This window comes from Paramisgurnus dabryanus, chromosome 14 (assembly GCF_030506205.2).
Source record: "Paramisgurnus dabryanus chromosome 14, PD_genome_1.1, whole genome shotgun sequence".
Classification (NCBI taxonomy): Eukaryota; Metazoa; Chordata; class Actinopteri; order Cypriniformes; family Cobitidae; genus Paramisgurnus; species Paramisgurnus dabryanus.
The window spans coordinates 23,857,495-23,885,169 of NC_133350.1; the positions used below are offsets into that span (position 1 = coordinate 23,857,495).

The 27,675-nt window shown below is 38.4% G+C and overlaps 2 protein-coding genes across 5 annotated transcripts in view; both read left to right on the forward strand.

Annotated features, from left to right (window-relative positions):
- The first annotated feature begins 278 nt into the window (after window positions 1–278).
- On the forward strand, window positions 279–10,390 carry plppr3b (phospholipid phosphatase related 3b). The gene is made up of 8 exons (XM_065241692.1): window positions 279–685; window positions 3,980–4,069; window positions 4,958–5,143; window positions 5,318–5,447; window positions 5,681–5,876; window positions 6,045–6,102; window positions 7,387–7,560; window positions 7,699–10,390. Exons 2-8 carry the CDS (start codon window positions 3,989–3,991, stop codon window positions 8,956–8,958), a joined length of 2,085 nt encoding a protein of 694 aa, XP_065097764.1. The 5' UTR covers window positions 279–685; window positions 3,980–3,988; the 3' UTR covers window positions 8,959–10,390.
- An 8,705-nt stretch (window positions 10,391–19,095) lies between these two features.
- Window positions 19,096–27,675, forward strand: part of palm1a (paralemmin 1a) — a 45,145-nt gene continuing 36,565 nt past the window's right edge. For 3 of the 4 annotated variants that reach the window (XM_065241693.2, XM_065241696.2, XM_065241695.2), the window contains exon 1: window positions 19,096–19,379. In XM_065241693.2, coding sequence (XP_065097765.1) covers window positions 19,375–19,379 — 5 coding nt within the window. In that variant the 5' untranslated portion in view covers window positions 19,096–19,374. The remainder of the gene's footprint in view (window positions 19,380–27,675) is intronic. The other variant, XM_065241697.2, reaches the window with a different exon arrangement.

Sequence of the window (27,675 nt, forward strand, 5' to 3'; positions counted from 1 at the left end):
TGTTTTTTTCATGTTGTGGAGCACTTTGGTCATCATTTATGTTGTTTTTAAAGGGCTATAAAATAAACTTGACTTGATTATCTTAATCATATTTTTTATATAATAATAATTAGATAATATAATAATTATTATTATCAAAAATATATTATAAATTAAATAATATGACTGTTCTCCTCATATGTATTTAAATTTCCTTCAAGTCCCATAGTCAAAATCCACCCCGAGTAAAGCTCTGCTCAGCCCACCTCATCTAAACACACGTTACCTGTGCATTCACATCAACTGTACAGTACATGCGCACACATGCAGAGGAGATGACAGCAGTAGATCATGAAGAAGATGCTCAGGAATGCTGCCACACCTGCTGATCATCACTGAGGAGGAGGAGGATGATGATGGACTCATCTTAAACATTATACAGCATCATCACATCTCTGGTCTTTTTCTGAAGGAAGCTGATGTCTGACAGAGAGCACTAAGCTCAGTGAGTTGTTTGGCGCGTGGATTCAGCAGGGATCTCACACGCGTCCACGGATGCGTGATCGCTCCGTGGAAAACGTGAGCAGAAAGAGGAATATGATTTAAATCGCAGTGAGAAAGAAAAACCTCATCATTCATCCATATTAAAAACGCGTGGAATTATCACTCAGGATCATTCAGGGAATCGTCTGGTTTTACACACAAGGTGAGATTTCCTTCCGTTTTACCTGCATGACAAACAGCAGCAGGTCCATAAACGCTGCACTGCACGCGACACGACTGGAACGCCTCCGTTAAAATTGGACAAAGCGCAGACGATTAAGCTTTGGTGGTTATAATATGGGCGGTCTGGTCGCGTCGCGTTCAGTGTATATGATATGACTGTATATAATCACTGAGAGTGTCGCATTGACGCTCCTTTACAGCAGCAATGATAGTTTGACATAACAAACAGCCTCTCACTGACTGCATTACAGTGTACAGATACAGAGACACTCAAACATGATTTTAGATTGGCAAATGAATTAACAGGGCTTATTAGTTTGACACTTTTGGACCCATGTGATCATTTTGCGATTCAATGATGATCCTCAAACCCACATAAAACCCACAGGATAGTCCATGTGTATATCGATTCAGTGCAATGATTTTCTCTTGAACGGACAGCTGATCAATATCTATCTATCTATCTATCTATCTATCTATCTATCTATCTATCTATCTATCTATCTATCTATCTATCTATCTATCTATCTATCTAATCCTCATCATCCCTGTGATCATTAAGTGGCTGACATTTGCCTTTTTTCATATCTTTGATTACATTATTGATTTTTACAGGTTTTTTAACTTCAAGTGTATAATGACTTGCCTTGACTGCTTATCATGGCTTGAAATTCATATCGACCCATTGTATTGTTCGGAAGTGTCGTGGGTTAATTTGAATGGATCTTTTCTTTTCTGACACATTGGGCCGGGCCTGAATATACACTGCACACTTTAACCCCACAGAGAGCAACCTGGTGTGAAGAGCACATTAAGTTTCTCCAAAGGCTCTCGCTGTATGAAGGTGTCAGTACAGTATATTGAAAAGAAAGCACCCATGAAAACCAAAAATCACATACACAGTGAAAGCACAAACAGAAATGTTTTGCCTGTGGGGCATATGCGGCTCTTGGAGATAAACAGAGCTAGTTTCGAAAATGGGCTCCCTGCTAATTTCAGCAAAGCTTCGCTCACTCCCACTTGAGAGTTGGATGAGTGTCTTTAGGACAAATGCCTTGTTTAGTCACTGTTGATTTGGCAGAGAGCACGAAACACCATTCTCTTACTGCCTGCTTGAACAATAGCCCCCATCAACATTTGTTCATTATGTGATATTTTGAGAGATGATGTTCATTTCATATTTTTCTCATGCATGTTGTCCTTTCCTGTGCAAGCATTTGACCACTACTTACCATTTTTCTGCTTCACAACAATTACTGCACTACAAAGCAGTAGACTTTAGTGCATGCCTGTTAGTTTAAAGGCCATCTGTGTGCAAATGTATTCCTACAAGTTGACCAAATAAATAAATAATTATGAGTCATGTTGCATGCACAGGTGTTTCTAGAATAAAAATGTCCTCTGTAATACTGGAAGAAAATGAAAGGTTTTGGTTGTGATGTGAACTAAATGTATTTATTATATTTATACATGCCTATATAGACAAAAGAATCAAGCTTTTCTGTTGTGTTGCACCAACTTCCTGTTTGAATAGGAAATAAGTCAAAAATTGGTCACTGTGATTTTGCTTGGATCAACATCTCTAGTCAAAGAAACTTGGGAAGCACCAAATGTTCGGCATCCGAAGCTTGACGCGATCAAATAGCAACCAGCGTAGAGTAAGAGGTGTGCACGCATTATAACTACAGCAAGATGCTTTTTTGCCAGATACACTCAAAAAATGCTGGGTTATTTTTTATCCCAGTGTTGGGTCAATAAGGGACAAACCGTTGGGTTAAAATGACTTAGAAAATCTTTATATTTGACCCAACAATGGCTTAAAACAACCCAGCATAGGTTAAATTACAGCGATGCTGGGCTAACAATAACCCAGCATTTTAAAAGTGTCATTTCGGTTGCCAAACATTTTGTGCATCCCAAAAAGATACTCCAACAACCTAAACCCTACCTACAACTCAAACCCTATAATGTAGGCCTTGAAACAGAGGGAAACAATATTGATAAACAGGCACTCACACTAAATAATGCTGGGTTGTTTCATGGTTGGGTAAACTATTGACAAACCCAGCTGTTAAATTAACCTCTGCACTGCCAGAAAAATGGTCCAAAAGTTGTCCCTAGCTGTCCCTGGGCCAGTAGCGGTACCTTTTCAAAAAGTACATATTTGCACCTAAAGAGGTCATACAGCATTAGTATCTCAGAGGTACATATTGGTACCAAAGAGTGCATATTATTTAGTACCTCAAAGGTACATATTACCAAATGTATACATATCTAATGCTAAATAGTACATATTAGGACTTTTTCAAAGGGTACATTGACAGCTTGGGACCAATTTGTGCCATTTTTTTCTAACATTGTGCTCGGTTGTTTCATCCCAAAATGCTTGATTGATTAAACCGATGGTTGGGTAAAATGTTCTAAATCAGTTTAACTTAACAGTTTGTCCAACAACCCAGCATTTTTAGAGTGTTGTATGCAAGCTTGTAACCCAGTCTTATGCTGCGTTTACACCAGCCACGGTAGAGGCGTGAAGCATGAGTGATTTCAATGTTAAGTCTATGTGAAGACGCGCGTCTGGAGGTCTCGCGGCGCCGTAGACGCAATTCCGCCTCATTTGCACGTCTAGTTCACGCAAATGGTGCAAATTGAGCGTATGTCGCGGTATGCACAAAAGGTGTTTTTTGTGCATTTTGCATTTGAGGCGAATTTGCGGCTGGCACCGAGTAGAAAAATTTGAGCTTTGGCGGATATAGAGACAGAAATAAATAGGACCTTGCTTGGAAGAGTGTCAGTGAGGACATTGGGCAACCTGGTAAGTTGTAAATACACATTTTACTTTTGAGTCACGTGACGTTTATCGACCCGTGACGTTTATTTTCCCCCTATAGTAAGGTGACTAAATACAAACTGGTAACTTTCTCGATAAATGCACAATCAACATCAGCCATCCTGCAAACAGACAACCGCATAGCACTTGCCCCTCCCACAACAAGCGGACTTTGTCTCTGACGCGCATCAAATGCTTGCTTTTTCGCGTTTCTACTTCACTCTACAAGCGTGAATGCATTCAAACTGTTCAAGCGGCAAACTAGGTGCGGTAAACGCGGTTGGTGTAAACGCAGCATTAAACCTAAGTCTAATTTTGACCCTATACCTATTCCCGCAATCTGATTCGTTAGTAGAAATGTTGTTCCAGGATCAAAAATGATGTCTCCTACTTGGTGAATTCCTATTAAACCAATTAAAATAAACATCTGTGTTGTGACTTCAGAGGATCATCATGATTTCTGCATGTGAAAAAATCAAGAAGAAACCTCCCAAAGACAGCCTGACGCTGCTACCCTGCTTTTATTTCGTAGAGGTATGTGTGGCACTATTTACTAGCAGTTTAATACTTCAACAGAGCAATTAATGTCTCAAATAATTATATTACACACTCCAAACAAATCGGCTTCCTCAGTTTCTTTTGAAGACATAATTGAAAATACATAATAATGTCAGGATCCGTCAGAATCATGTCTTTTATATCTAGTCTTTGTGTGCGGGGTCCTGACAGTACCATGTTCTATGTGGGAAATGTGTGGTTTTAGTGGTGTATTACTTTGACCACGCATTTCCCGGGTCTCGTCACTTTTTCCCCGATCCCTTACTTGTAATGATTTCCAGGTGTATGTAATTTATTTTGTCCCTATTTAAAGTCCTTGTGTTTGATGTTCTTTGCTTGTGCGTTGTATTTCTTGTTAAGAGTTTCCTGTGCTGAGTGTATCCTGTCTAGTTTATTGTTATTTAGTAGAGTTTGTTTGTAAGTCTTTCTAGTTTAGTAGTGTTTTTGTTATCTTGTATTTGTGATGTTTTACCCCCTCGTGGGTTTTGTTTTTTCTGTTTTTGTCTCTTTATTAAAGTCATCAGTGTTTTTTGTTACATCCGTCTGCGCTTGGGTTCTTGTCTTGCCTAACCCTGACAAATAACAGTCAGCTTGAGTGTGTAGCACACTGTCAGCCCCGAAACTACAGTTCCTGACATTTAACAGCCATCTGCCAACTCAAGTCACTCTACTGTAATTAATCTATGCTCTGATTTTGCTATGGTGTGAAATTATGAATCTTTAATGTCAGTTTGCATATGGAAAAGACAGGGAAAGAAAAAAGACAGCTTATTCAAAAAGACTGTTGTTTATTACATTGTAATAAATCAGTCGTTACAATGTAATTACAAAACTTTCTCACACGTTTTTTCCTCTGGCCCACAGCTGCCTATTGTGGCATCCTCCATGGTTTCACTGTATTTCCTGGAGCTTACGGATGTGCTCCAGCCGGCACAGGTGGGATTTCGGTGCCATGACCGCTCTCTCAGTATGCCATTTGTGGACAGCGGTGATGAGATCATACCTCTGCTCATGCTTCTGAGTTTGGCATTCGCTGGCCCTGCTGCCTCTGTGAGCTCCCTATAATAATTTATAAGTTAAGCTGTTGGGTCAGAAAACTTTGCATCTTTAAACCAGCTCCAAAATGTATATGTTTCTTAACTGGTGTATTGTATTTATTCATCTGAACAAAATCTATATTTTTGATGCTAAATTTTATGTGCTCTTCTATTGCTGTCCTGTCAGATCATGATGGGTGAAGGTCTGCTGTACTGTATGCAGTCCAAACTAAAGGTCCGTCCAGGCAATGAGGGCAGCATCAATGCTGGCGGCTGTAACTTCAACTCATTCCTACGGAGAACCGTTCGCTTTGTCGGTATGTAACTCTGTTATCAGTTTAGGGCTACAATTTTATATTACAGCAACCAGAGAGTCAAGCTAAAATATGAGTGGAAAAGTGCCAGAGATGCAATAACACAGCAAAACTAAATATTTGAGCAGAAATGGTGCAGATGAAGGTTATGCAACATGAGTCATCCACAAAGTGATACATGGAGCTGCTAAAATGAATCATTGAGGTTTCACTCCTCCTGATTTGTCTGTTTCTAGGTGTCCATGTTTTTGGTCTTTGTGCGACAGCACTGGTCACTGATGTTATTCAGCTGGCCACCGGCTATCACGCGCCGTTCTTTCTTACAGTGTGCAAACCCAATTATACCATCCCAGGTGTGTCCTGTGACAAGAACCCTTACATCACCAAAGACATCTGCTCTGGTCAGGATCAACATGCCATTCTGTCTGCCAGGTAATAGCATGTTAAATCTGTTAGAAGATATAAACTAACCTTGTACAGTCACTATTTTTGTTCTCCCTTCTGGTGGATACTATGTACTCACCTTTATTTAAATGATATTAATTTCTGTTGTATATTTTGTCTAGACTTACTCTAGATGTTTGCTTTCCTTTGTGACAGGAAAACCTTTCCTTCCCAGCATGCAACCCTATCTTCTTTTGCTGCTGTTTATATTTCAGTAAGTCTTTTTTCGGCACCCTATCAGTGTGTGTGTGTGTGTTTTGGACTGTTCTCAGTAAAGAATTTACAGTAGATTGTTGAATAGCTAAGATTATTGTGTTAAAGTTTCTACTAGAAACAATGAGACAACATTAGTATATAAGTATAATGGACAGATCTGTATGGAACTCATTCTGGCGTAATAATCAAGGACTTTGCTGCCGTAACATGGCTGCTGCAGGCGCAATGATATTACGCAGTGCTTGAAAATAGTCCCCTTGGTAACTTTCAATAGCAGGGGACTATTTTCGGCCATGCATAATATCATTGTGCCTCTTGCAGCCATGTTACAGCAGCAAAGTCCTTGATTATTACGCCAGAATGAGAGTATAGTTCCTAGCTGTATCTACCTAGAAAATCACAACTTGTAATTTTCAGTCAGTCTTAGTACAAGATGTATCAAGATGAGTCAAGTTTTAAATAGGAAAAATATCGAAACTCTTTGGTTATTTTTTGTGCGATGCTAATGGTCTAATCAGATTCAATGGATTATGCTAAGCTATGCTAAAAGTAGTATCACCAGACCCGGAGATCGGCTGAATGGGTTCCAAAACGGCAAAAATCAAATGTTTAACTCTAGGGGAGCTGGAAAATGAGCATATTTTAAAAAAAGTGGAGTGTTCCTTTAATATTAGTATTGTGTGATAACTGTTTTATAAAAGCAAGAAGGTGCTCGAAGCTAGTGTTGTATCGTGAAGAATAAGTAATTGCTTCATGACGTGCCTTCACTTAACGTCGTGCCTAACAATGCCCTTCAGCCGTGACTTATTTACGATATAACACAACCTCTCGTACCTTATTGCTTACCTATGGATCGCTGCAAAGAACTTGCGAAACAGTGAACAACCAACACATTACTGCATTTGCATTACATTTACATTTTTTGCATTTGGCTGACGCTTTTTCCAAAGCATGTTACGGTACATACAGTACATTGGATTGAACCCATGCTAACACAAGTGTACTACAGTTTAGATGCAGACAGAAAGGATGTATAGCATCATTTTATCGTATTATTCTGTGATTATTGAAATGCTTAGCTGCACTTGTTCTCTGGATTAGCGAAAGTCTAATTATAGGTAGGCACTTTACATGTCTAGGTACTTGGCAGGATCCGCTTCATGCGACAGGCATAGAGAGAAGTTGTTGCCGCTTCCCACCTTGCGCTTGTCAGGCTGTCAGTAGCTGCAATGTGTTATTAATCTGTGCAAGACAAAACCTCTGCTGCTGTCTGCTCTTCTAGATGTACTTCAACTCAACAATCTCAGATAGCACCAAGCTGCTAAAACCTGTCTTGGTGTTTGCCTTTGCCATTGCTGCTGCATTGACGGGTCTCACTCAAATCACGCAATACCGCAGTCACCCCATCGATGTTTACGTTGGGTTCTGTATTGGCGCTGGTATTGCTGCGTACCTGGTGAGTGACTAGGACTTTGTTGGTTATAATCTTACATTTAGATTATAAGACTTTAGCCTTCACAGGCAGGGTCATGTTTTATACTGATGGTTCTGTCATTGTAGCCTTAATGTTGGTATCAATTTAAACTTTTCACAGGCTTTCCATGCCGTTGCCAACTTCAAATCCCCAGAGGACCCTGTCGTCCCGCAACCACCTCCATTGCAGAAGGATGCTTTGAGGGCTCTGGCACAGCGGGGTCATGACTCTGTCTACAACAAGGGACACGCCTCTGAGAGCAATGAGGAAATAACATCGCCAGCATCTCTAGATGGGCTGAACCGACCAGTACAGCGTGAGAAAACCTCGCTGGGCAGCTTAAAGAGGGCCAGCGTGGATGTGGAACTGCTTGCACCCCGCAGCCCTATGGGTAAGGAGACCATGGTTACTTTTAGCAACACATTGCCCCGTGCTATGGCTCCAGAGGAGCCAACCAGACGCTTGGTGACGGTACCTGTACCAATGGACCCCATGCGATCGCAGCAGCTGGTGTCTGAATGGAAGCAAAAGTCAATGGAGATGCGAGGTGGAAGCTTGCCTGATGAGGATACAAGCGGGCAGGGATCAGACGGCGATGACGATACCACCACGGAAGAGGACAGTGCACATTCATCAATCTATCAAACTGTGCAACAACACCCCAAACCACCAAACCCACCAGCCGGAGCTAAAGTAGTGATGCCTCCTCGTCCCCCAGGACAGCCTTCTGTCCCTCCACCCGTATCCCCGAAAAGCGCCAGCACCCGGGCCAAATGGCTGTCCATCACTGAAAAGACCGGTGCTAATATTCCAGCTATAAAAGGAGGAAATCAACCCCGAATCATGCAGGTCATCGCCATGTCCAAACAACAGGGACTTCTGTCTGGATCGGCCAAATCTTCCGAGACATCATCCTCTTCTGGCACGTCATCCGTCACGGGCACGGAGTCGCCCCCCAATCGCACACCTTCAGAACGTGACATCATCACCGTGGATGCCCACGCCCCCCACCACCCCGTAGTTCGTATGACCTCTAACCCCAACAACCCCTGGGAGTGGAGAGGATCTTGTGACGGAAGCATGGCCGACTCGTACGAGCTTAAAAACCTCAACCGTGAGAGTTCCCGCAGTTACCGTCACGTCAGGAGCGGCTCTCCTTGTTCGTCCGTCAGCGACGCTGACCGTGCTCCTCCACAGCCCCCTCACCCACCCCAGCCTCCACTTCCTCCTCAACTTCCACCCATGGGCCAAACGTCAGAAGGACGCAGTCTGCGCCGTAAGACCCCTCTGGTTCTTCTGGACAGGGAGAGCAGTCAAAACCACACTGAACAGGACAACTACTACAAAAAGATACAAAGCGGCAGGCATTTCAAAGAGTGACGGTGCACTCGAAACGCATTTAAGAGCACAACTGCAGATGCGTGGTGGACATCATGCATCATTCTTGACTCAGTATTGGGATGACTGGACCTATTAAACAAAGACGATGCTGCTTTACCATTTAAACATGAGCACAACTACATTATCAAAGTGTTTATTGCATTCACACAATCTTCATATTCTCAAACGTGCAAGGCAGACTGTAAAATAAGGTTTGGTTTTGTTTGTACCTCTTTTTTTCAGTTCATACTTGACTTTAGGAACCTAAACGTGTGGCTGAGCTGATTTTATGTGTATGTGTGTTCACGCACGATTGTTAAGTGTTGTAGTGATACAATGATATTAGAAAATATTTTATGGCCTTGTCTGCAGTAACACAGTGAATATTTCGTTGGCTCTTTATGAAGGAGGGAACAACTGCTTTGAGAAATGTCTCTTATTTCACGTATGGACATCTACTGAAGATTACGGTGTGGTGGAATATATGGAAGCACTTCAAGTAAGCACTTATAAATCATTCGTCTTTCAATCTCTGTCTGTTATCAAAAGCCGAACTGGTACTCTTTATGGAAAGTATTTTCACAGGATTTGTTGATCATGTACCTTATAATGGAACAACAATCGATCAATGAAAAACTCACTGCGGGTCCCACTTTTATGTGTCACAGTGAGAAATATTTCTCCATTTTTCTGGTGTAACTCACAGATGAACTCTTTCTATAAACTCTCTGGGATTGATATGTAATAGTTAGCGTTTTGTCATGCTGTTTCCCAGGTGGACTTGATGCATGTTACGTCAGTGTTGTCAAGGTGGAACTTCGGCCTTGTCAGTAAAATTTGAAATGTGTTATAAAGTAAATGTGCAGCTGTCAGGGCGGATTGAAATCTGTGTGCATCAGCTCTCTCTTCACGGTGCTCCGGGCTGCTCCAGAATATTTTTTTAAGTGGTTGTCCGTAATGGATGCTTTGTGCCGTTGATGCAGTTTATGAAAAAACAAAATACATGACAAAATATAATAATAAACAAGATGCTGTGAAAGAAGATGAATGTGTGCAGTGTTTGTACATGATGGGTTTAGTTGCCTTACTCGCCTCAGTGTATTGTAATGTGACAACAGGTATAGGTTTAAATGATGGACACATTATTGTTTAACGGGATGAGTAATAGCTGTTGGTGCGTGTGTGTCATTGTGGGTTCAGGTTTGTCTACAGTGAAAGTTTCTCAAGTTTCTAATTGTTCTGGTCGTCTGACTGGTCAACAGTTGTGGTTTATTGATGCTAAAGCACAGCTGTGACCTCTTCAGCTACTATTAGTATCACTATTTGTATGCAACCTAATCTGATTTCTATTTTTGTTTAAATGTTTTTTTAATGAATTAATGGACCCAGTTTATGGTTTTGCATTTTGGCAACACGTTTCAGCCATGGTTATTTTCCACAATATAGCCTTCTTATTGCTTTAAGAAACACAATCAATATTGGTGTACAGATCATCTAAAAATGCTAAAAGGTTAATATAATAGTTAGTTTTAAGGTCTGGGAATAAAATATATTATTAGTCATTTATTATTTTAAAAACAGCAATTGAAATCCCCACCATGATAGAAAAACAAAGAATTAGGTGTTTTGACTAAACTTAATTTTAAGTTTGATTCAAATATCATTTTATTTCTTTTGGGACCTTTGATAGCAGCATTTTTTAATAAATTGATTTTAAAATCTCTCTGCCGCTGATCATTTAAAGTCCAGAGGATATACAAGACGATGTTGCAGAGGTTAACTTACTAGCTGATTAAAGTAAAGCTCCGGCAGTGCGGAGCATCTCTAAACATATAACTTAATATTTGCTTGTGTGGCAAATAACCAGTTATGAAATTACGGATGCTGATGACAATAAATGGGCTTTTTAACTAATTAAACTAGCAAAACTTTTCCTTAGTCAACTACCCTCACCAGGTACATAGGCATTAGCAAATATATTTTAAACTTAATATAAATAATGCTGTTTACCTTGTTTATTATTTTGTGAATATAATCATAGCCAAAGAGTGTTGAGTACAATTTAAATCTATAGACCAGTGGTTCTCAAACTGGGGTCCGGGCCCCCCAGGGGGGCCGCGAGATGGTGCCAGGGGGGCCCCAGTTTTTTGAAATTTTATAAAATACATTCATTTATCATGAATTCTGTTTAATTAAACCTAATAAAAATAAGGCTACTAACCAACAGCACTACTTTGTATAACTTAATATGTTTTGTTTAATTAAAAAATAAATTTTAGAACAGTTTTTGTCATAAATTTTCTTTGGGGGGCCGCGAAGGAAAGCACCGTACACAAAGGGGGCCCTACGCGGAACATTTTTGAGAACAACTGCTATAGACCCATTTTATAATAAAAATAGGTTTAAAGGTGGTCTAAGCGAATTGACGCGTTTTAGACCATAAAAATTTTTTTGTTACATACAAACATCTCCTCACTATCTGCCTGTCCGCTGATTAAACTGTAAAAAAACGCGATCTCTGTAGACAGCCCAGGCTTCACAAATGGCAATAACAACACAGTGGCCAAACCTAGCACCACAAAACAAAACAAAGTGTTCCAGCCAATAAACGACAAAATTGATTTGGGGGTGGGGGTTGGGCGCGTTCATGAAAGCACGGAAGGGAGGGGGAGGAGTTACGCTCTGTCTGTTTGAAAACAATTCAAACGTCAACAAAAACTAACGTCTCGCAGATTCACTTAGAACGCCTTTAAGTTTTACTTTTCCCACTTTAAATGAAAAATTTAAGTTGATAAAGCTTAGATTTTTAGGTGTTTTTTTAGGTGGGATTTAATTAGGGCTGGGCGATTAATCGAAATCGAACCGCAATCGCGATGTGCAACGCGAAAGGATGCGATATGATGCGATTTGAGAAATATGCAGAGAGGCTTTGTGACAGTCTGAGCGAGTGCAAGTATGGCTGTGCTTTCTCCGTGAGAGGCACGTCAACCAAAACAGCGCTTCTCCTAAACTGACAAGGGGTTTCAATTTAAAGCATGCCCGCAGCCTGTGTCTCTCAATGCTTATTAAATACTCGTGCCTGGTTCCGCATTGCAAGACTTTGCGCGCGCGTCTTCCACAACAGACAATGTGTTTAAACTTGACGCACACGCGCAGCCTGTGTCTCTATGCTTATTAAATACTCACGCCTGTCTCCGCAAGTCCGCATCGCAAGTCTTCCCGCCCGCATCTCCCAAAAAGTATGATGCGATAAAACTTTACAAACACACACGCCCAACAATGCTTACAAGCCTGGCTCCGTATTTAAAACAAACTAAAATACAATTTAACCGGGTTGCTAATCTCACGTACTTGAATGAAATGACATGACATTGAACGCATTTGGATTTTATATTCATTTTAAAAATCCCAAATGTAGCTATTTAATATTTTGATAGTTATGAAGTTGAGTATTACAGTTCTTTGTTTACAAAAAACAATCATGCATTCAAATCTTTCTAGTAAAACTCAGTCACCCATTTTAATATTTTAACTTAAGTTGCAGCTATAATGAACTCACTTATTTAAATACTGTTACAGTGTTAGTCCAAGCTAAAGACCATTTTAAATTTCATACAATAAGAAGTGTTAATTATATTCTTAATTTCTTTGTTTTTGTTTCCTTATTTTCACAAAAAAAACAAAACAAACAAAAAACATAAGAATACAGTTAAATCACCAGACCCATAAGCAGTATCAGTAAGATCTAACCATCTAAAGAGGCAGATCCACATTGCATCTGCTACAAAATTTAATCGCAAATCGAATCGCAATCGCAATTCCTGGCAGAAAAGGGGCAATTAGATATTTTCCCTAAATCGCACAGCCCTAGATTTAATGCTGTTGTAATGCAATGCTCTACCGCAGAGATATATAAAGGATATTATTTCAGTTCTCCTCCATTAACATCCTGTCAGCCTTCATTCCAAATTAAGGGCCAGTTGTTTAACTATAACATATTCAGATTTTAAAAACACACTAGAGTTGAATGTATTCAGATAAATTCTGGATCTGATACTGTAAAAATCCTCTTACTTCCACCCTTAAAATAAGACTTTGGATTTTTTTGGAGTTTTGTCTTAGCTCACTGCACTGTAAAAATTGTTTGCTGCCCTTAAATTGTTTTGTTTAATCAACTCGTTTTTTTAAGTAATTTAACATCCTATTATTTATCTTGACTAGAGATTGATTGGATTGTAGGTCTGCCGTAAAGCAAGTTTTTGTAGTTTTCACTCGAACTACAGGACCACTACCCGACGGTTGGAAACTTCTTTAGTGCGGTTTTGGCCGATAGAGAGCTGCAAAGCGAATGTGAAAGTGCCATTCACCCTGTTTTGAGTGGATGAACAACTGAAACTTTTTTGGAAATGTTATTTTAAGGAAAAAAAACTCTTTGGTGTTGCTTAAATAAGTTGTAATAAATCATGTCTTGTCAAGATAAATAATATAAAGTTAAATTAGTTGATAAAAAAAATAAAAAATAAATGTTACAGTGGAAATGTTAAAAGTGAAAAGTTGAAGAACCAATTGAAATTGATTTTTTTTTTAAGTTGATCAAACTTTTCACTTTTTACAGTGTGACATTTTTTTGTTAAAGGACAAGTTTGGTATTTTACACTTAAAGCCCTGTTTTCAGATTGTTTATGATGAAATAGAACGGTTTTGACTGAAATTTGGACATATGCATCTGCCCCGAGAATTTTGTGGTGTTTGTGTTTCACCTCCCACCTTTACAATGGGTTTAATGGTGCACTGGAACAATCCTTCCTAAAATGCATTAAACTTTCGTTTACAAAGACGTGAAACTCACTGAGTGGTCAGGGGCGTTCACTGATATGCTCACACAAAAATCGCTGCAAAATCTGCACGTTTCAAGGAGAGATGGAAACCTGGAGCTACAAAAATACGGAATGTAGAAAATAATGTTTTTTTGTATCATAAACCATGCGAACATATTGTATTATACCAAATACACAAAATAACGTTGTTTTTAGCAATGAAAAAGGGGTCCAGTGTGTTTTTATTGGCCAAATACCTCAAGCATCCAAGCAGAAATAGTCGGCTCCATGACATGACATGCGTGGATGAGCCTTCCCTTTTAAAAAGAATATCTTTTTGGGTTTGAGACTTTAATCTTTGCGACTTTATAGATCTTCTGCACGAACAGCTTTTAACTCTCCAAAGACAAAGGAAAACATAAAATCACATCATATGACCCCTCCCCTTTAAATCCTTTTTATCTTAATATAAGCTAACCTTTTTTCACTACAAAGAATCTGTAACAGAGAGGTTAATCAGATGTTAAAGGTTTTTCCACAGAAACATTCAGCCAAAATTGTTCTTCTATGGCACTGTGAAGCACCTATATTTTTAGAAATGTAGCCCACTAAATCAATACTTAATCACAGTAATAGAGCCAGAGATATCCCAATTACTGGAATTAACCCATTCCTAAATGATCCTTGCACAGTAATGCTAATCTGTATACAGGTAATGATGTGTGACACCTGCACCCAAACCATCTGTTTCTATTCACAACCTCTCACTGAAATATGATTTACAAAGGCCCACAATGGTCTCAAAAGTTCAACATGGCCTCAGTGAATATGATCCTTTTGCCCAGGGAACTCTAACATCTAAACAGTACACTTTTCAAACATCAGCGATGGCCACACTATCTACAGCAACAATCGTGAAGTCTGGAAAAGCACGAACAGAGATCTGGCTGTTGCTATGGTGACTGGAGCTGAGCAGTGGGGACCCGGTGTGTGAAGCAATTTATCATTTTAATGAGAACTATATGTTGGGGGCGGGCCTACTACGCTCACATAGACATTTACATAGACATTCACTTCATTAACTTACACTGAATGCTATTGAAAGACAAGATCCTTGAAATTAGATTGTTTACTCATTTCAGCTGTAAGATTTTGCTTCCTAAAGGCTATAGAAAGATTTAAATCTGGAATAGAAAATAAACAAATAATGCAATTTTGGTATTGGTGTAAATTAGACCCAAGAAGACTTTCCCCTCATCCTCACCTAATATTTAGTTTACTCATCCTGATTAAACTCAAGCTGATTAAATTTTCACAAGGTTTAATGAAGACTGTGGCCCTTTGATCTGCAGGTGCTTCAGCTGCTCACGGTGTTAAAGCTTTTATTTTACAAAGCACTTTTCCTTGGTTCTTTCACTATCTTTAAATAGCCAAACATCACACTTTCTCCAGACCTATAAAGAGTAAACCTACTCTGCAGTGCAAATAAAACCTGGTTCAATTCAATTCTGTTGGTTTAACAAATTACAATATGTTTTGTTGACAACTACAGTAGTTACGTTCTTTGCGTGCATATTTATCTGGTTAGCTTATTAAGAGATGAATGCCAAACAGCTTTCCCAGACCTCCTTAATCTCCATGAGGATCATTTTAAGGTGTTATGATTGTGTGTGAAGGGGCTGTTAGGGTTCCTCAGCTATATTTGAATAACACCTTCGTCTAGAGATCAGCTATTTGAACACAATCAAAACTTTATTCAGTTAGAAAATAATATTAAAATTATGAGTAAATTCATTTAAGAATGTATGGAATTTTAGTTACCATACATTACTAAAAAAATGTTGTCATATTACTGACCTGTAAATGTTGTAGTTTATATATATATATAATATAAAAAAGTTAAAAAGTATATTATATAAATAACACGTACCACAGCTAATCTCATCTACTGTATCCCTAATAGAAATATAAAGTCAAATGGTTGTTTTCTTTGATTAGAGAATTGATGCGCTCAAAAAAAGCGCTCTTTGGCGACATGAGTGATCATTTAACCCTGACCAAGAGGCCAAGAAACTAACCCAGCTGGCATTTTACACACACCACCACACCTCTTCACTTGCCTCCATTTCTTTTGTCATCCATCTCAGAGAGAGAGAGAGAGAGAGAGAGAGAGAGAGAGAGAGAGAGAGAGAGAGAGAGAGAGCGAGAGAGAGAGAGAGAGAGAGAGAGAGAGATGGCTGCCCTCCAATCCCCAGCAAAGGCAACATTTCCATTGATCAGAGCAAATGGAGACATGTCAAGTTACCACGGCAACTGGCAGGCCAGCAGTATGTTAGCTCTGTATGCAGACTGCTGAAGCACTAACTGATAGAGCATCAGGGTGGAGCTGTGTGTAGCTGTGTGGGTGTCAATATTCCTTAAAAATGTGAGGTTTGCCTGGAAAAGGATGCTTATGTTAAATAAGCTCAAAAAGTCACATATGTACCAATGTTTCCCAAATGCTGCAGAAATCCTTAAAATATGTGCCATTTAAACCATATGAAGGCCTATATGTAATCATGGGTTATCTTGTTCCATGGTTCAAGCTCTGGGTCAGGTTTAATGTTTTTACAATCCAAGACTTCTTTATTTTCCCACACATCATTTTATAAGTTAGATTGTTGTTTGAAAAAATGCTTTGTATTCATATAAACTAACACTCTGTCTTTGTATTAAAACTTTGTTGTGTCATTTGACACGCCCACATCCCATTGTCAGAAGTCGCTGTTAATGATTTCAGATCGGTCTGTCAAAAGCAAACAGCATACTTTATTCTAGTTAACGTGTCTGCCAACATATTCACAATTTAGAGATTTATTTTAGACGCTAAAACTAAACTTAAGATTAACAAAAAAAGTTTTGTCGACTGTGCAAAGTGCATCAAATTTTAATAAGGTAAGTAAGTATTGATGCAGTGATTGATTGGCTGACTGTTGTCCAACCGCTCACTGAACCATTATAGCACCAAGACCCGTTGCATCAATATTGTGCCATGCCTTCAATGTTTCTTGATTTTTCTGTATTTAGTAATGTTAGCACAGGTTTGTAGCAATAACCAAAAACACTTTGCATAGGTCAAAATGAATTTTTTTTTTATGTCAACTTTTACTGTAATTATGTCAAAAATGTGTTTATCATCAGTAATATGTGTTGCTAAGGACATTTTTTAGACAAGTTTAAAGGCGATTTTCTCAATATTATGATTATGATTATGACCAGTGATGGTGATTTCTTTTTCGAGGGCGTACGATGCGAAACTCGTCAGATGATGTGTGTAGCCCGTCATGTGTGTGGCTCGTTACTTCAAAAAATATGTGTTCTGCACGTCATGTTCATCAAGCGTGATGTCAAAATAAGAGCCTGCTTCAGATGCTTCAAAGGGGTTTATAATAAAAGATATGCCAGAGTTTGCCAGACTTAATCAGAGTTTAGTGTTAAGTTAGTGTCTTGCGAGTATTTGAAGAGTTTGGTTCCAAAACGCAATAAATCCATTTTGACTAATTTGGGTAAAAATGTGTTTTCTATACCAAGAAAGTGACAAGATGAAAAACCACTACAAACTTTCACATAGCATCTTTAGGTTATAAAAACATAAAAATTCAAATACATAAATTGATTTTTCAAATATTTATTATAAAAACTGATTTTCTTACGGTTTTTTTTCAAATACTGTAAATCTATTGAATCAATATATAAATGTGCATTCATCTTTGTCATGTTATATTCATTTAGTTGACTAGTGGTATACACTGATTAAAAAAAATAACATTAATGGCATTAACAAGACACTTACTTTGTCATATTAAGAACACTGTCATTGCTGCTGTCATCTTCGATTTTGATGGCTTACATTTCTTCCTTGCCACAGAAAACCACAGGTTTATCAATGCCATCACAATTACTATTTTGTTTTGTTTGTTTGTTGATCACGAAATACAAAGTAGATGAGGAAAACTAGGATTCTGTGTGTATTCAAAGCAATGCGAAACCCTTGTTGTTTACAATGCATGGAATGGTGCGCTTAACCGGATTTATTGCATTCTGCAGAGAAGGACTGGCGTTTGTCACGGTTTGGAAAAAAGGGAGAAACGATGACAGAATAACACACCGAATATCAGATTTTGCGTAAAATAAAGATTTGACTTTTTAATACTGAACTGATACAATACTGATCAATACTGATCGCATTTTTTGGGACCAAACTCTTCATTTCTTGAACGTGAGCGTCTCTTTTATCATAAACCCTTTTGACGTGTGCAGCAGGTACGTATTTTGAGAAGAAGCATGATGCACATGAGTCACATGACGCAATGAACACATATTTTGAATTCGCACCCCTCGGAAGAGAAGTCACTGGCCGCCACTGGGAATAACAAATACTATGGTCAATGGTACCGTCCACTGTGCGCTTGCCATTATTAATCAAAATACCCTCTTTTGTGTTATAGAATAGACTCATACAATAGACTCATACAGGTTTAGAACAAGATAAGGATGAGTAAATAATTTTTATTTTGGGGTATTTTTGGGTGAACTATCCTTTTACGTAATTAACGTTATTATTGATTTAAGAGACTTCTTCATGATTGAAAATGTTATTCACATTTCTGTAATAGTAAGCTAACTGTCTTTGAGTCATAAAATCACTTAGGTGGTCATGACAACATTTCTATAGTAACTGGTACAGTATATATAGTACAGTATTTTTAGTGTAAGAGCTGGTCAGGTACTCCATCTACAGGCTGCATTCCTAACACAGACAAGCAACAATGCTCCTGCCATAATACAATCACTACAGTACATAAGCATCGTTATAAGGTACATGTTGCCTAAAACCACGGGATTATAACATAAAAAATGTGTGGTTTAGAAAAAACTAAAAATAAAATAAAAAATGAATTATGAAACACTGAAGTTAACATTCAACTGCATAGAAAAATATTTTATCGCTCCTTGATTAAAGTGCAGGAAGGTTAATAGATTAACCTAAGATTATATTTGATACACAATAAACAAGAATAAATATTTTGTCTGAACAAAAGAAAAAATGAATAATTTTAGAATACACAGTAAGACTTATATTTCAAGGTCACATTATAATATCTGTTTTATATATATTAACAAAATAGCGCAACTTGTCATTAAAAGTATGTCTGTTTATTTTCCTCTGCTCTAACAATGAGTTGTATTCCCTTGCACATACACGCGGGGGAGACATATTTCCTTTACATTTTCAAACCGGGCCAATTATTCTAAAATAAAAATATAAAATCTTTAAACCGCACATGTATACCAAACGAGCTATCACACACTTTTAAATGCAATGTAAAATGCTTTTAATGTTTTCAATTGCCTAATGTATTTCTCTTCAGAGGATTGCGGTTGTCAGAGAGAGAAAGAGGCAGAATCAGGGGAGGGACGCCAGCAGCAGCTCCCGGTCTCACTGCTCACACACACAGGGACAGGACACAAGACTGAAAACTGATGCTGCGGCGTCTTTCATTTATAAAATACCCGGAGAATAAACACAACAATTGAGGGAAACAGTATTTGGGACACTATGGAGTGAGTATACTAACTATACTTCATCTAATAGCAGCGCAGGCCAGCTTGTCTCTGGCCCTGCTGTATAATGAGTTAACGGAGCCACACCTGCAAAAGATCCCATGCTCTGCTCTCCTGTCATTGCTATTCATACATGCTTGCGCTGTATAGCCTACCTATATCATTTATTTTAAAAGCATGCGTAGAGAGATTGTTATTTATAAGAAAATGATTGTTTATGTTACGTAGAGGAGGAATATGTGTGTGTGATAGACTAGAGACGGTCAGTGCATATCGTTATGATTGAGGCAGTCGGGTGGAGAAACGCGTTTGGCTTACAAATGAGGTTTAAATAAAGTTTGCTTTAAATTTATAGCTCGCGCGTTTATCAAATCTGTGCAAATCGATGGTCATCTGTATTATCCAAGGCGATGGTTTTTGTGTTGATTTTGCCAGTTTCACACATGAATAACGGTGCTGTGGCTATAATAATGTTATATACTGTATATATGTTATATATATTCTCTATGTATATCGGTGTACTGTAATATTTTGTCGATGCGCGCGGAGTAACGGTATCACATCCAGCGGTGAGTAGCATCAGCACGCGCCACACACACTGTACACTACTGACAGAAACAGGTCTTTGACTCTCTCAGTACATGTATACACTGGAAACAGTTGTTTTTTATTGAAATCTAAGCTATATAATTGCAATAAATGATTAAAACTTAGAAACATGTTCACTAGCATGCGCACAAAAACGCATGATGTAATACATGCCATGCCATTGTACAATACTGTATTTCTGTATTACATTTGTATACATTGTATTGGTTGCATGTTAAAAACCATGAGAGGGAGGGATGATAACTTTGTCAGTGACTGGAGTGGGGCAGTTTTGAGTTTACAAATGCATTTGGGAGGCACTTTTATCCAAAGCAAAGTGCATTACAAGATATGCACTTTGTCAGTACTCATGACCACTGAGCTATACAGGAGCATGCAATTCATAGGGTGTTTTCAATCTCAGCTACACATTTTACATTTTATTTATTTGTTAACACACAAATTCCTTATATTCCATTTGTAAGGATGCAGTAAACTGTACTCATTTGTGTAATAATAATAATAATCTCCATTCCTATGTGATTCTGAGAGGACACATACATCATGAGTAGACCTTTAGCTAGAAGAGTAGAGACAACTGCTGGCAGACTTAATTACTCTAATGTACTTCACCAGAAAGAGAGAGAGCGAGAGAGAGACAGAGAGATATGAGTGGACTGACAGTTGCTCCTGGAATCTGAATGATGGGCCCTGCCCATATCGGATAACACATGCCTCTCCATTAGTGACTCGCTGGGGTCTCTCTGAAATCCCATAAATGTCCACTTGGTTCGGGGGAGGATAAAATCTGCCGTTGTTCTATTGGCACAATGAAAATAACCTCACTGGAATATGATCCGAGGAGATTTTAGCCCTAAAATACGTGCTGGTGATTGTATTTTTATTTTTTTTGGCCGCTGGATGGTTTAATTTTTATGAGCACGCACTGCAGCAAAAATCGAATTGTTCCAGAGGCTCTTTTTCACTTTAGTGTAAAGTCAAGTTGAAGCATTATTGACCTCTGGCTCTCATGAAAATGCTGGAAAAGCAAACAAGGTTGATGGGCACATGAGTTCCTGTTGATGTTGCTTTGAAACTCAGCATGTGTACTGTTTCCCTCCTGCCGACTCTCTCTTATGCTTATGAAGTGCTGATTTCAGCCACATGTGCTGAGGAATGCTGGGAAGCTTCAAAGGATTGGTCTGAATAGGTGTGTGAGCTGAGCTGTAATGAACGGTCGAGAAATAGCTTGGTCAGGGTTCTTTAAAGACATAAGATAGAAATGCTGAGAGAACCGATGCAAATCAAAACAGCATCCCACCTTCATATAATGATTCAGTCAAAATAATGTATCTTTAATGTATCTTCATTTTTATCATTTACCAGTGTTGCAAGAGAAGCCTTGGGACATCATGTTTTATCTCATTTGTCTCCCATGGCCGCCTACTTTTTCTTGTAATATGGGGTGAGGTCATGTAAATTAGACTGTATTCGTCAAACTCGGTGAGCAGTTTAGGAGTAAATCCTTCGAGATGTGTTTGTTTCCCTGAACAGAAGTGTTGACTTCAGTCCTGCAAGTTTTCATATGGATATCAGCCTGAATCTGTATTTCTTTTCTGGGATTACAGGATTATTGGCAAAGCTGATATTACAAAAGGAAACTACATGTGGCGGATGGTTGCCGTGTGGTTACAAGGGGGCGCTGGGTTATTGCTAATGCATTGCTAGATTCTAGGGTGTTCATAGTGGTCTCTAGGTGGTTGCGTACTGACACCAGTCAAAATAGCCCACAGCCTTAAAGGTGACATAAAATGATTGAACAGGGTGTTTATCCTTGTTCTGTGATGTGACATGTAGACAATTTTTTTGTTTGGGTCTGTAATGCCTTAGAAGCTTCCTAAAAACCTCTCTCAGATAGCTCTATTAGGGTGGGGGATTTTAAACCTACTGGCTTAACTTGCAATCTCATTACTGATTGGCTGACTTTGCTGCCACTCAAAAAATGTAGCCAATTATTTTAAAGTGGAGGGGCAGTGAGATGCCTGTGATGTCATAAGCATCAGTTTTTCAGATTGGGCTGTTTTCTGGCTGACAATTCTATAAGAGGAATGAGACTGAGATGTTTAGCATGTCTAGCACTTTTTGTATGTTCGTGAATGCGGCTAGACTACCATTATTCAACAAAGACAAGGTAAAAATGCTTTTTCATTCTCTGTCTCCTTTAAGTTTCCTGGTGCCAAGATGTGGCTTGAGTCTCTCTTTTAAAGGTGCTGGTTTGTAGATCTTAGTGTCAACTAGTGGTGAGAGTGCGAATTGCAACCAAGTCCCTTTCCAGACACATAGTAAATCTACTGTAGCCAGCACAGGACAAACGTGTCATCGTCTGAGACAACATAGTGACAAAATATGCTCTGTAGAGCAGTTTGTCCATTTAGGGCTGCTGTAGAAACATTACGGCGACTTCCATGTGAATGTAGATAAAAACGGCTCATTCTAAAGGGTAACCCAGGTGAAAAAGTAGTACACTTCCATAGTGTACTTAAAGTGCTTTATTTTCGCACACTATTTTTGTACTTAATATACTAAAAATTAATCTTTAGTACTTCTTAAGATGTTCTTAAGATTATCTAAGTGTACTTCACTGTGCTATTTTGAGACACCATGAATATGAACTAAAATGCGCTTTTAACATACTATCTCTGTATTAAAAAATGTATTTAGTTAACACTTTTACTAAACTTGAACTCAACTTTCATACAAAGTGTACTACAAGTGGTACCTAAATACATTTTTAAAATACATTTTTAGCACATTTTAGTTAATTTTTATGGTGTCTCAAAATAGCACAGTGAAGTACACTTAGATGATCTTAAGAACATCTTAAGAAGTACTAAAGATGAATTTTTAGTATATTAAGTACAAAAATAGTGTGCGAAAATAAAGCACTTTAAGTACACTATGGAAGTGTACTACCTTTTCACCTGGGAATAAAAACATAACGGTTCATTATGTAAGGTTTTTATACACCACTGATAATGTAGTTCTGTATTTAATTGCATGATTCAATGCATAATCAGCCAAATTCTGCATATTTATGTGGGAGCCGCACTTTTTAAAAATTCAGATTTCTGCTCGCAAAAAATGCGGGGCTTGCATCATTTTATAATCCCCCCATTTTCGTAGCATAAAGTCTTATATATCTTAGCAGAAGGTTGAAAGATTTTGCATTTATGTCACACATGCGCAGCCATATCCCCTGTTGTCATGGGAATGTTAGGAAGTGACGTAATTACGCGACGTGAACCTCAATGAAAAGTTGAAAAGAGATTTAGCACGTTTACGCAGTTTTTGCAAGTTCCCGCAATTTCATTGCATAAAATTGCATAAATATCCCACATATTCTATTGCATTTTTTTAAGAAAACGTGCCGCAAGATCAAGGATTTTTGCTCACAACAATCACAAAAAATCTATTTTTTTCTGGAAGGACTGTATATAGCATTTCTAGAGATCCTCCTAAAATTTACACACTGCACCTTTAATGTAATAGCACACTTTTCCGTGCATTGCGACAAAATGCCACTCATCTCCTGGACTACATACTACATTCTCCTATATGTGCATGCACGACCTATGCGTACAATATACACAGGGTTTCAAAAATCTGGCGGTGCACGTACAGTATGCGCACACTTTTCTGATGACAAAAATTGCATCACGTGCACTGTATGCGGACCTTTGCGTATGTGTTAAAATGGACCATATTTTGTCATTGTTGTTGATCATATCCTTAACTTAAGTATGAGCAAAATAGAGATTGCTAGTAACAGTTATGTGATTTCACATGATGTTATTTTGCACTTTTCCACTGCATGGCACAAATAGGCTTGACACGAAGTGGTTCAGCTCAGTTTACTTTGGCTTTACTTTGGTTTGCTGTCCCACAGCAGTTTAGTACCGCTTCCAAGTGGGTGGGATTATAGATCAATAATCTATTGGGTATATTATCATTACAATTGTGCCACCTCTACTGCCGTGACATCATCCTAAACGCAACACAATCAAACACACAACACAGGAGCAATGAAGCATATCGATGGAATGGTGTTCATGATCCTCAGCATGTGGATGTTTTACATTATTATAAAGGGAGTTTGGGATCATCACTTGGTTTGCTCAACTGCGCACGAGGGTAAGCAAATTTTGCTTTGTACAATGACACTGGGAGTGACAATTCTCTCTGACCAATTAAGCAGCATCAGTAAAATCCATTTCTTATGGGGCTCGTGTGGGGCGTACACACCAAATGCAAATTTAATGATTGTGCAAGTAGATTACATACAAAGTTAATGCAAAGATGCGAATAGACATAAACTCACGTGGGGCAATGGGAATGACGCGAATTGGGTGGTGCGGTTGCTGCGAAAAACTTGGCGCAAGTTGTAAATATTTAACTCATTGAAAAATTTGCATGACATAAAATGTTAAATCCCGCAAGTAATCTAGAGCGAGGAACGCGATGCTACTCGTCTGGTGTGTATGCCGCATTAGACGTCACATTTTTTGTGTTAAGCACAAATAGCCCCCTCACTTAGATGTGCATTATAAATCTGTGCTCATGCCTCAGGCTCAGCATGCAATTTCCCTGGCCTTGAGACCTCCTAGTCCACTGTTAAGTCTCATTTTTTTTCAATGGAGATCTTTATATATCAGACATGACAGTTGTGCGAATGCATTGTGTTACTTATGAGTTGCTGATTCAAAGACATTTGAAACATAACCCAGTCACCCATGGCAGCCCGGAAGTAATAATTCCCAAACAGGACATTAACAATTATGAACTCTCTTCTGCTTACCACTGCTCTTCTCCACCACAAGCAACTGTAGAAAGGTTAAACCAATAATCTTTATGCGTTTTAATACATTGCCATGACATTTAAGTGCGTTTTACTGAATTATGGTTATTAGTTTTGTAGGACCATTATACTGTAGGAGCATGGGTCATTAAACTGATTGGGTTTCTTTGGGTACGACGAAGACCAGCATCAACATTGTCATTCTGTTTGAGTTAATGCACTTTTAAATAAATAGTACAAAACCTGTCAATGAAATGGGTACCCATTGAATGGTTCTGATATGTACTATTTAGGTATAGATAAAGGTACCTTTAAGGCACCAATATGCACCCAATATGCACTCTTTAGGTACAAAGGTGCGTACATTTTTATGACATTTCATTGGTTCATCATATGAACCATTCTGTAGTAATTCATAGGGATGATGTCCATGATTTATTCTGGAGAATTTTTCCTTGGGTCCAAAATGGGAAAAATGTTTTTCTTTTTTGGTGCAGAAATATATTGAAATGAAATGATATATGATATTTTATGCAACAAATATCAGTCTTGCCCAGTTTGAGTTTGATTTTCCTGAATTTGTTCCTAAAGCACTTCAAAACGACAGATTTAAAGGTGAGATTTACAGACAGGAAACATGGATGTTAACCCAGGGACATTAAGAAGGTACTAAAGTTAGTTCCAGGGTCAAAATTTGGCCTGAATGGTCCTCTTAACATCACTATTTGTAGGGTGCTTCTGCAGTCACGAGGCCTCAAAGCTGCTCTTTGTATCTCAGGTTTCTTCGCTCATCCACACAACCTCAAGACATTTCAGCTTGGAGACGTGAAATGATCTAATGGCTGGAACTGTTAGAAGAACATTCAGATTGTGTTGTTGGTTGACATGAGGTGCTTTATTAAGTGGAAAAACATCTGTTTCAGTTCTCCTGCATGTCTGATGTGATTTCTTTAGGGTGAAATAGATGCCTGGAATTCCTTTTTGTCCCTAGGCCATTTTTGAACAGTGGTGCAAACACAGTTTAATTTGTGAAAGATGTGATTCGTTTAACAATGAAGAGAGCCTGAAATACATTACATGTCCAAAAGTATGCCGATACTCAAAAAACATTGGTGCCCTTGTTGCACATTTAATTTAAAACCATGGACATTTATCTCTCCCTTTGCTACTACAACAGTTTCTACTTTTCGGAGAAGTCTTTCCATTAGATGTTATGTGTATTTGTTCCCATTCAGATGCAAAAGCATCTGAGGTCAGATGCTGGTGTTGAGTAATAGGGCCTGACCCGGAGTGGTGTTCATAAATAAAGTCTCGACTCTATCAGATTATTGTATCGCTTCCAGCCAAGAGAACAAAATTTAGATACAGTTACTGTTTTACAAGTGACAGTTTTTTCAGTGAAGATGTATGGCATGTTTAGGTTGTACAAAAAAATCCGGAACAGCATTGTTTTTTCAAATTTTGCGTATAGACGGTTTCAGCAGTAACAACATAAACAAGCGGCTGTCGTGGTCCGCTCGTAACTTCCGGTAAACTCAGCTAAGAATAAATAACAACAAAGTACTTGAAACTTAGTTTATTTATATAACAAGCAAAATAAACAATACAAAGATTACCTATAGGAAACCAAAACATTTGTTATTTTCGCTGAGGCATTTGTTCAAGAGATCAGTTTAGCAACTAGTCAGACCATTAAACAAACAAAACCGGAAGTAAAGTTTGGATCCAGACATGTATGGCGTCAGCGCACATGTGTCCGATGAAACCCTCTATAGATGATAGTGTTGTCAAAACTATTCACACAGATCTGTGAAAATGACTATAAACATTGTTTTATACCAGACCAAATTGTGCCGTTTTGATGCCTCCAAATAGGGATGCACCGATAGGATTTTTTTGGGCCGATACCGATTTAAACAGACAACTTCTGGCCGATACCGATGCCGATACCGATATTAAACACTTGTATACAATACTATACAGTTGGTCTATTAGCTAGTTTATTTCTGCATCAAATTATGTTTTACTGAACATGGATTGGATCTAATTAACATTCAACTGACCAACATAATAAGAGAGGCACAAATTAAGCTAAAACAAATATAAAAAGACAGCATGACAACCTTCAAAGGTGGTTTTGGGTATTCAGCATTAATTTTATTAACAACATTAACTCATTTTTTACATATAATGGATTTCTTTATGCATTTAATTAAAGGGGCCATGACATGAAAATCTGACTTTTTCCATGTTTAAGTGCTATGATTGGGTCCCTGGTGATGCTATCAACCTAGAGAATTTGAAAAAGATCAACCCAGTAACTTAGTTTTGGTAAACCATTCTCTACAAGCACATGAAAAAATAGGTCGTTGAAATTTGGCTCTCCTTATGATGTCATAAGGAGCTCTTATTATAATAATCCAACCCCTTAATCCAACCACAGCACTGCCATTTAGTGCAGAGAGAAAATAATTCACAGAACAATTGAGTTTCAATTTCAACAAACCACCATCATTGTGATCAGTGTTTGCACTTGATCTGCACATGTGCATTTTAGAGGACACACCCAGAACGGCACATTTTTGCACACACCTACAAAGTGGCAATTTTAACATGCTATAATAAATTATTTATATGGTATTTTGAGCTAAAACTTCACACATGTGCTCTGGGGACACCAAAGATGTATTTGACATCTTAAAAAAGTCCTGTGACATGGGCCCTTTAATAAACAATCGGTATCGGCCTTTCTCGTGCTATTGCCGATATGCCGATGGTTTCAAATTCATCAAAAATCAGCCGATAAATATCGGCGGCCGATACATCAGTGCATCACTACCTCCAATGCCTTGT

Bases quoted from the DNA above. Each gene is read 5' to 3' on its own strand.
- plppr3b (XM_065241692.1), top strand. From the start codon at position 3,989: ATGATTTCTGCATGTGAAAAAATCAAGAAGAAACCTCCCAAAGACAGC. The intron at 4,070-4,957 runs GTATGTGTGGCA...TCTGGCCCACAG, and splicing joins CCTGCTTTTATTTCGTAGAG to CTGCCTATTGTGGCATCCTC. The intron at 7,561-7,698 runs GTGAGTGACTAG...AACTTTTCACAG, and splicing joins CTGGTATTGCTGCGTACCTG to GCTTTCCATGCCGTTGCCAA.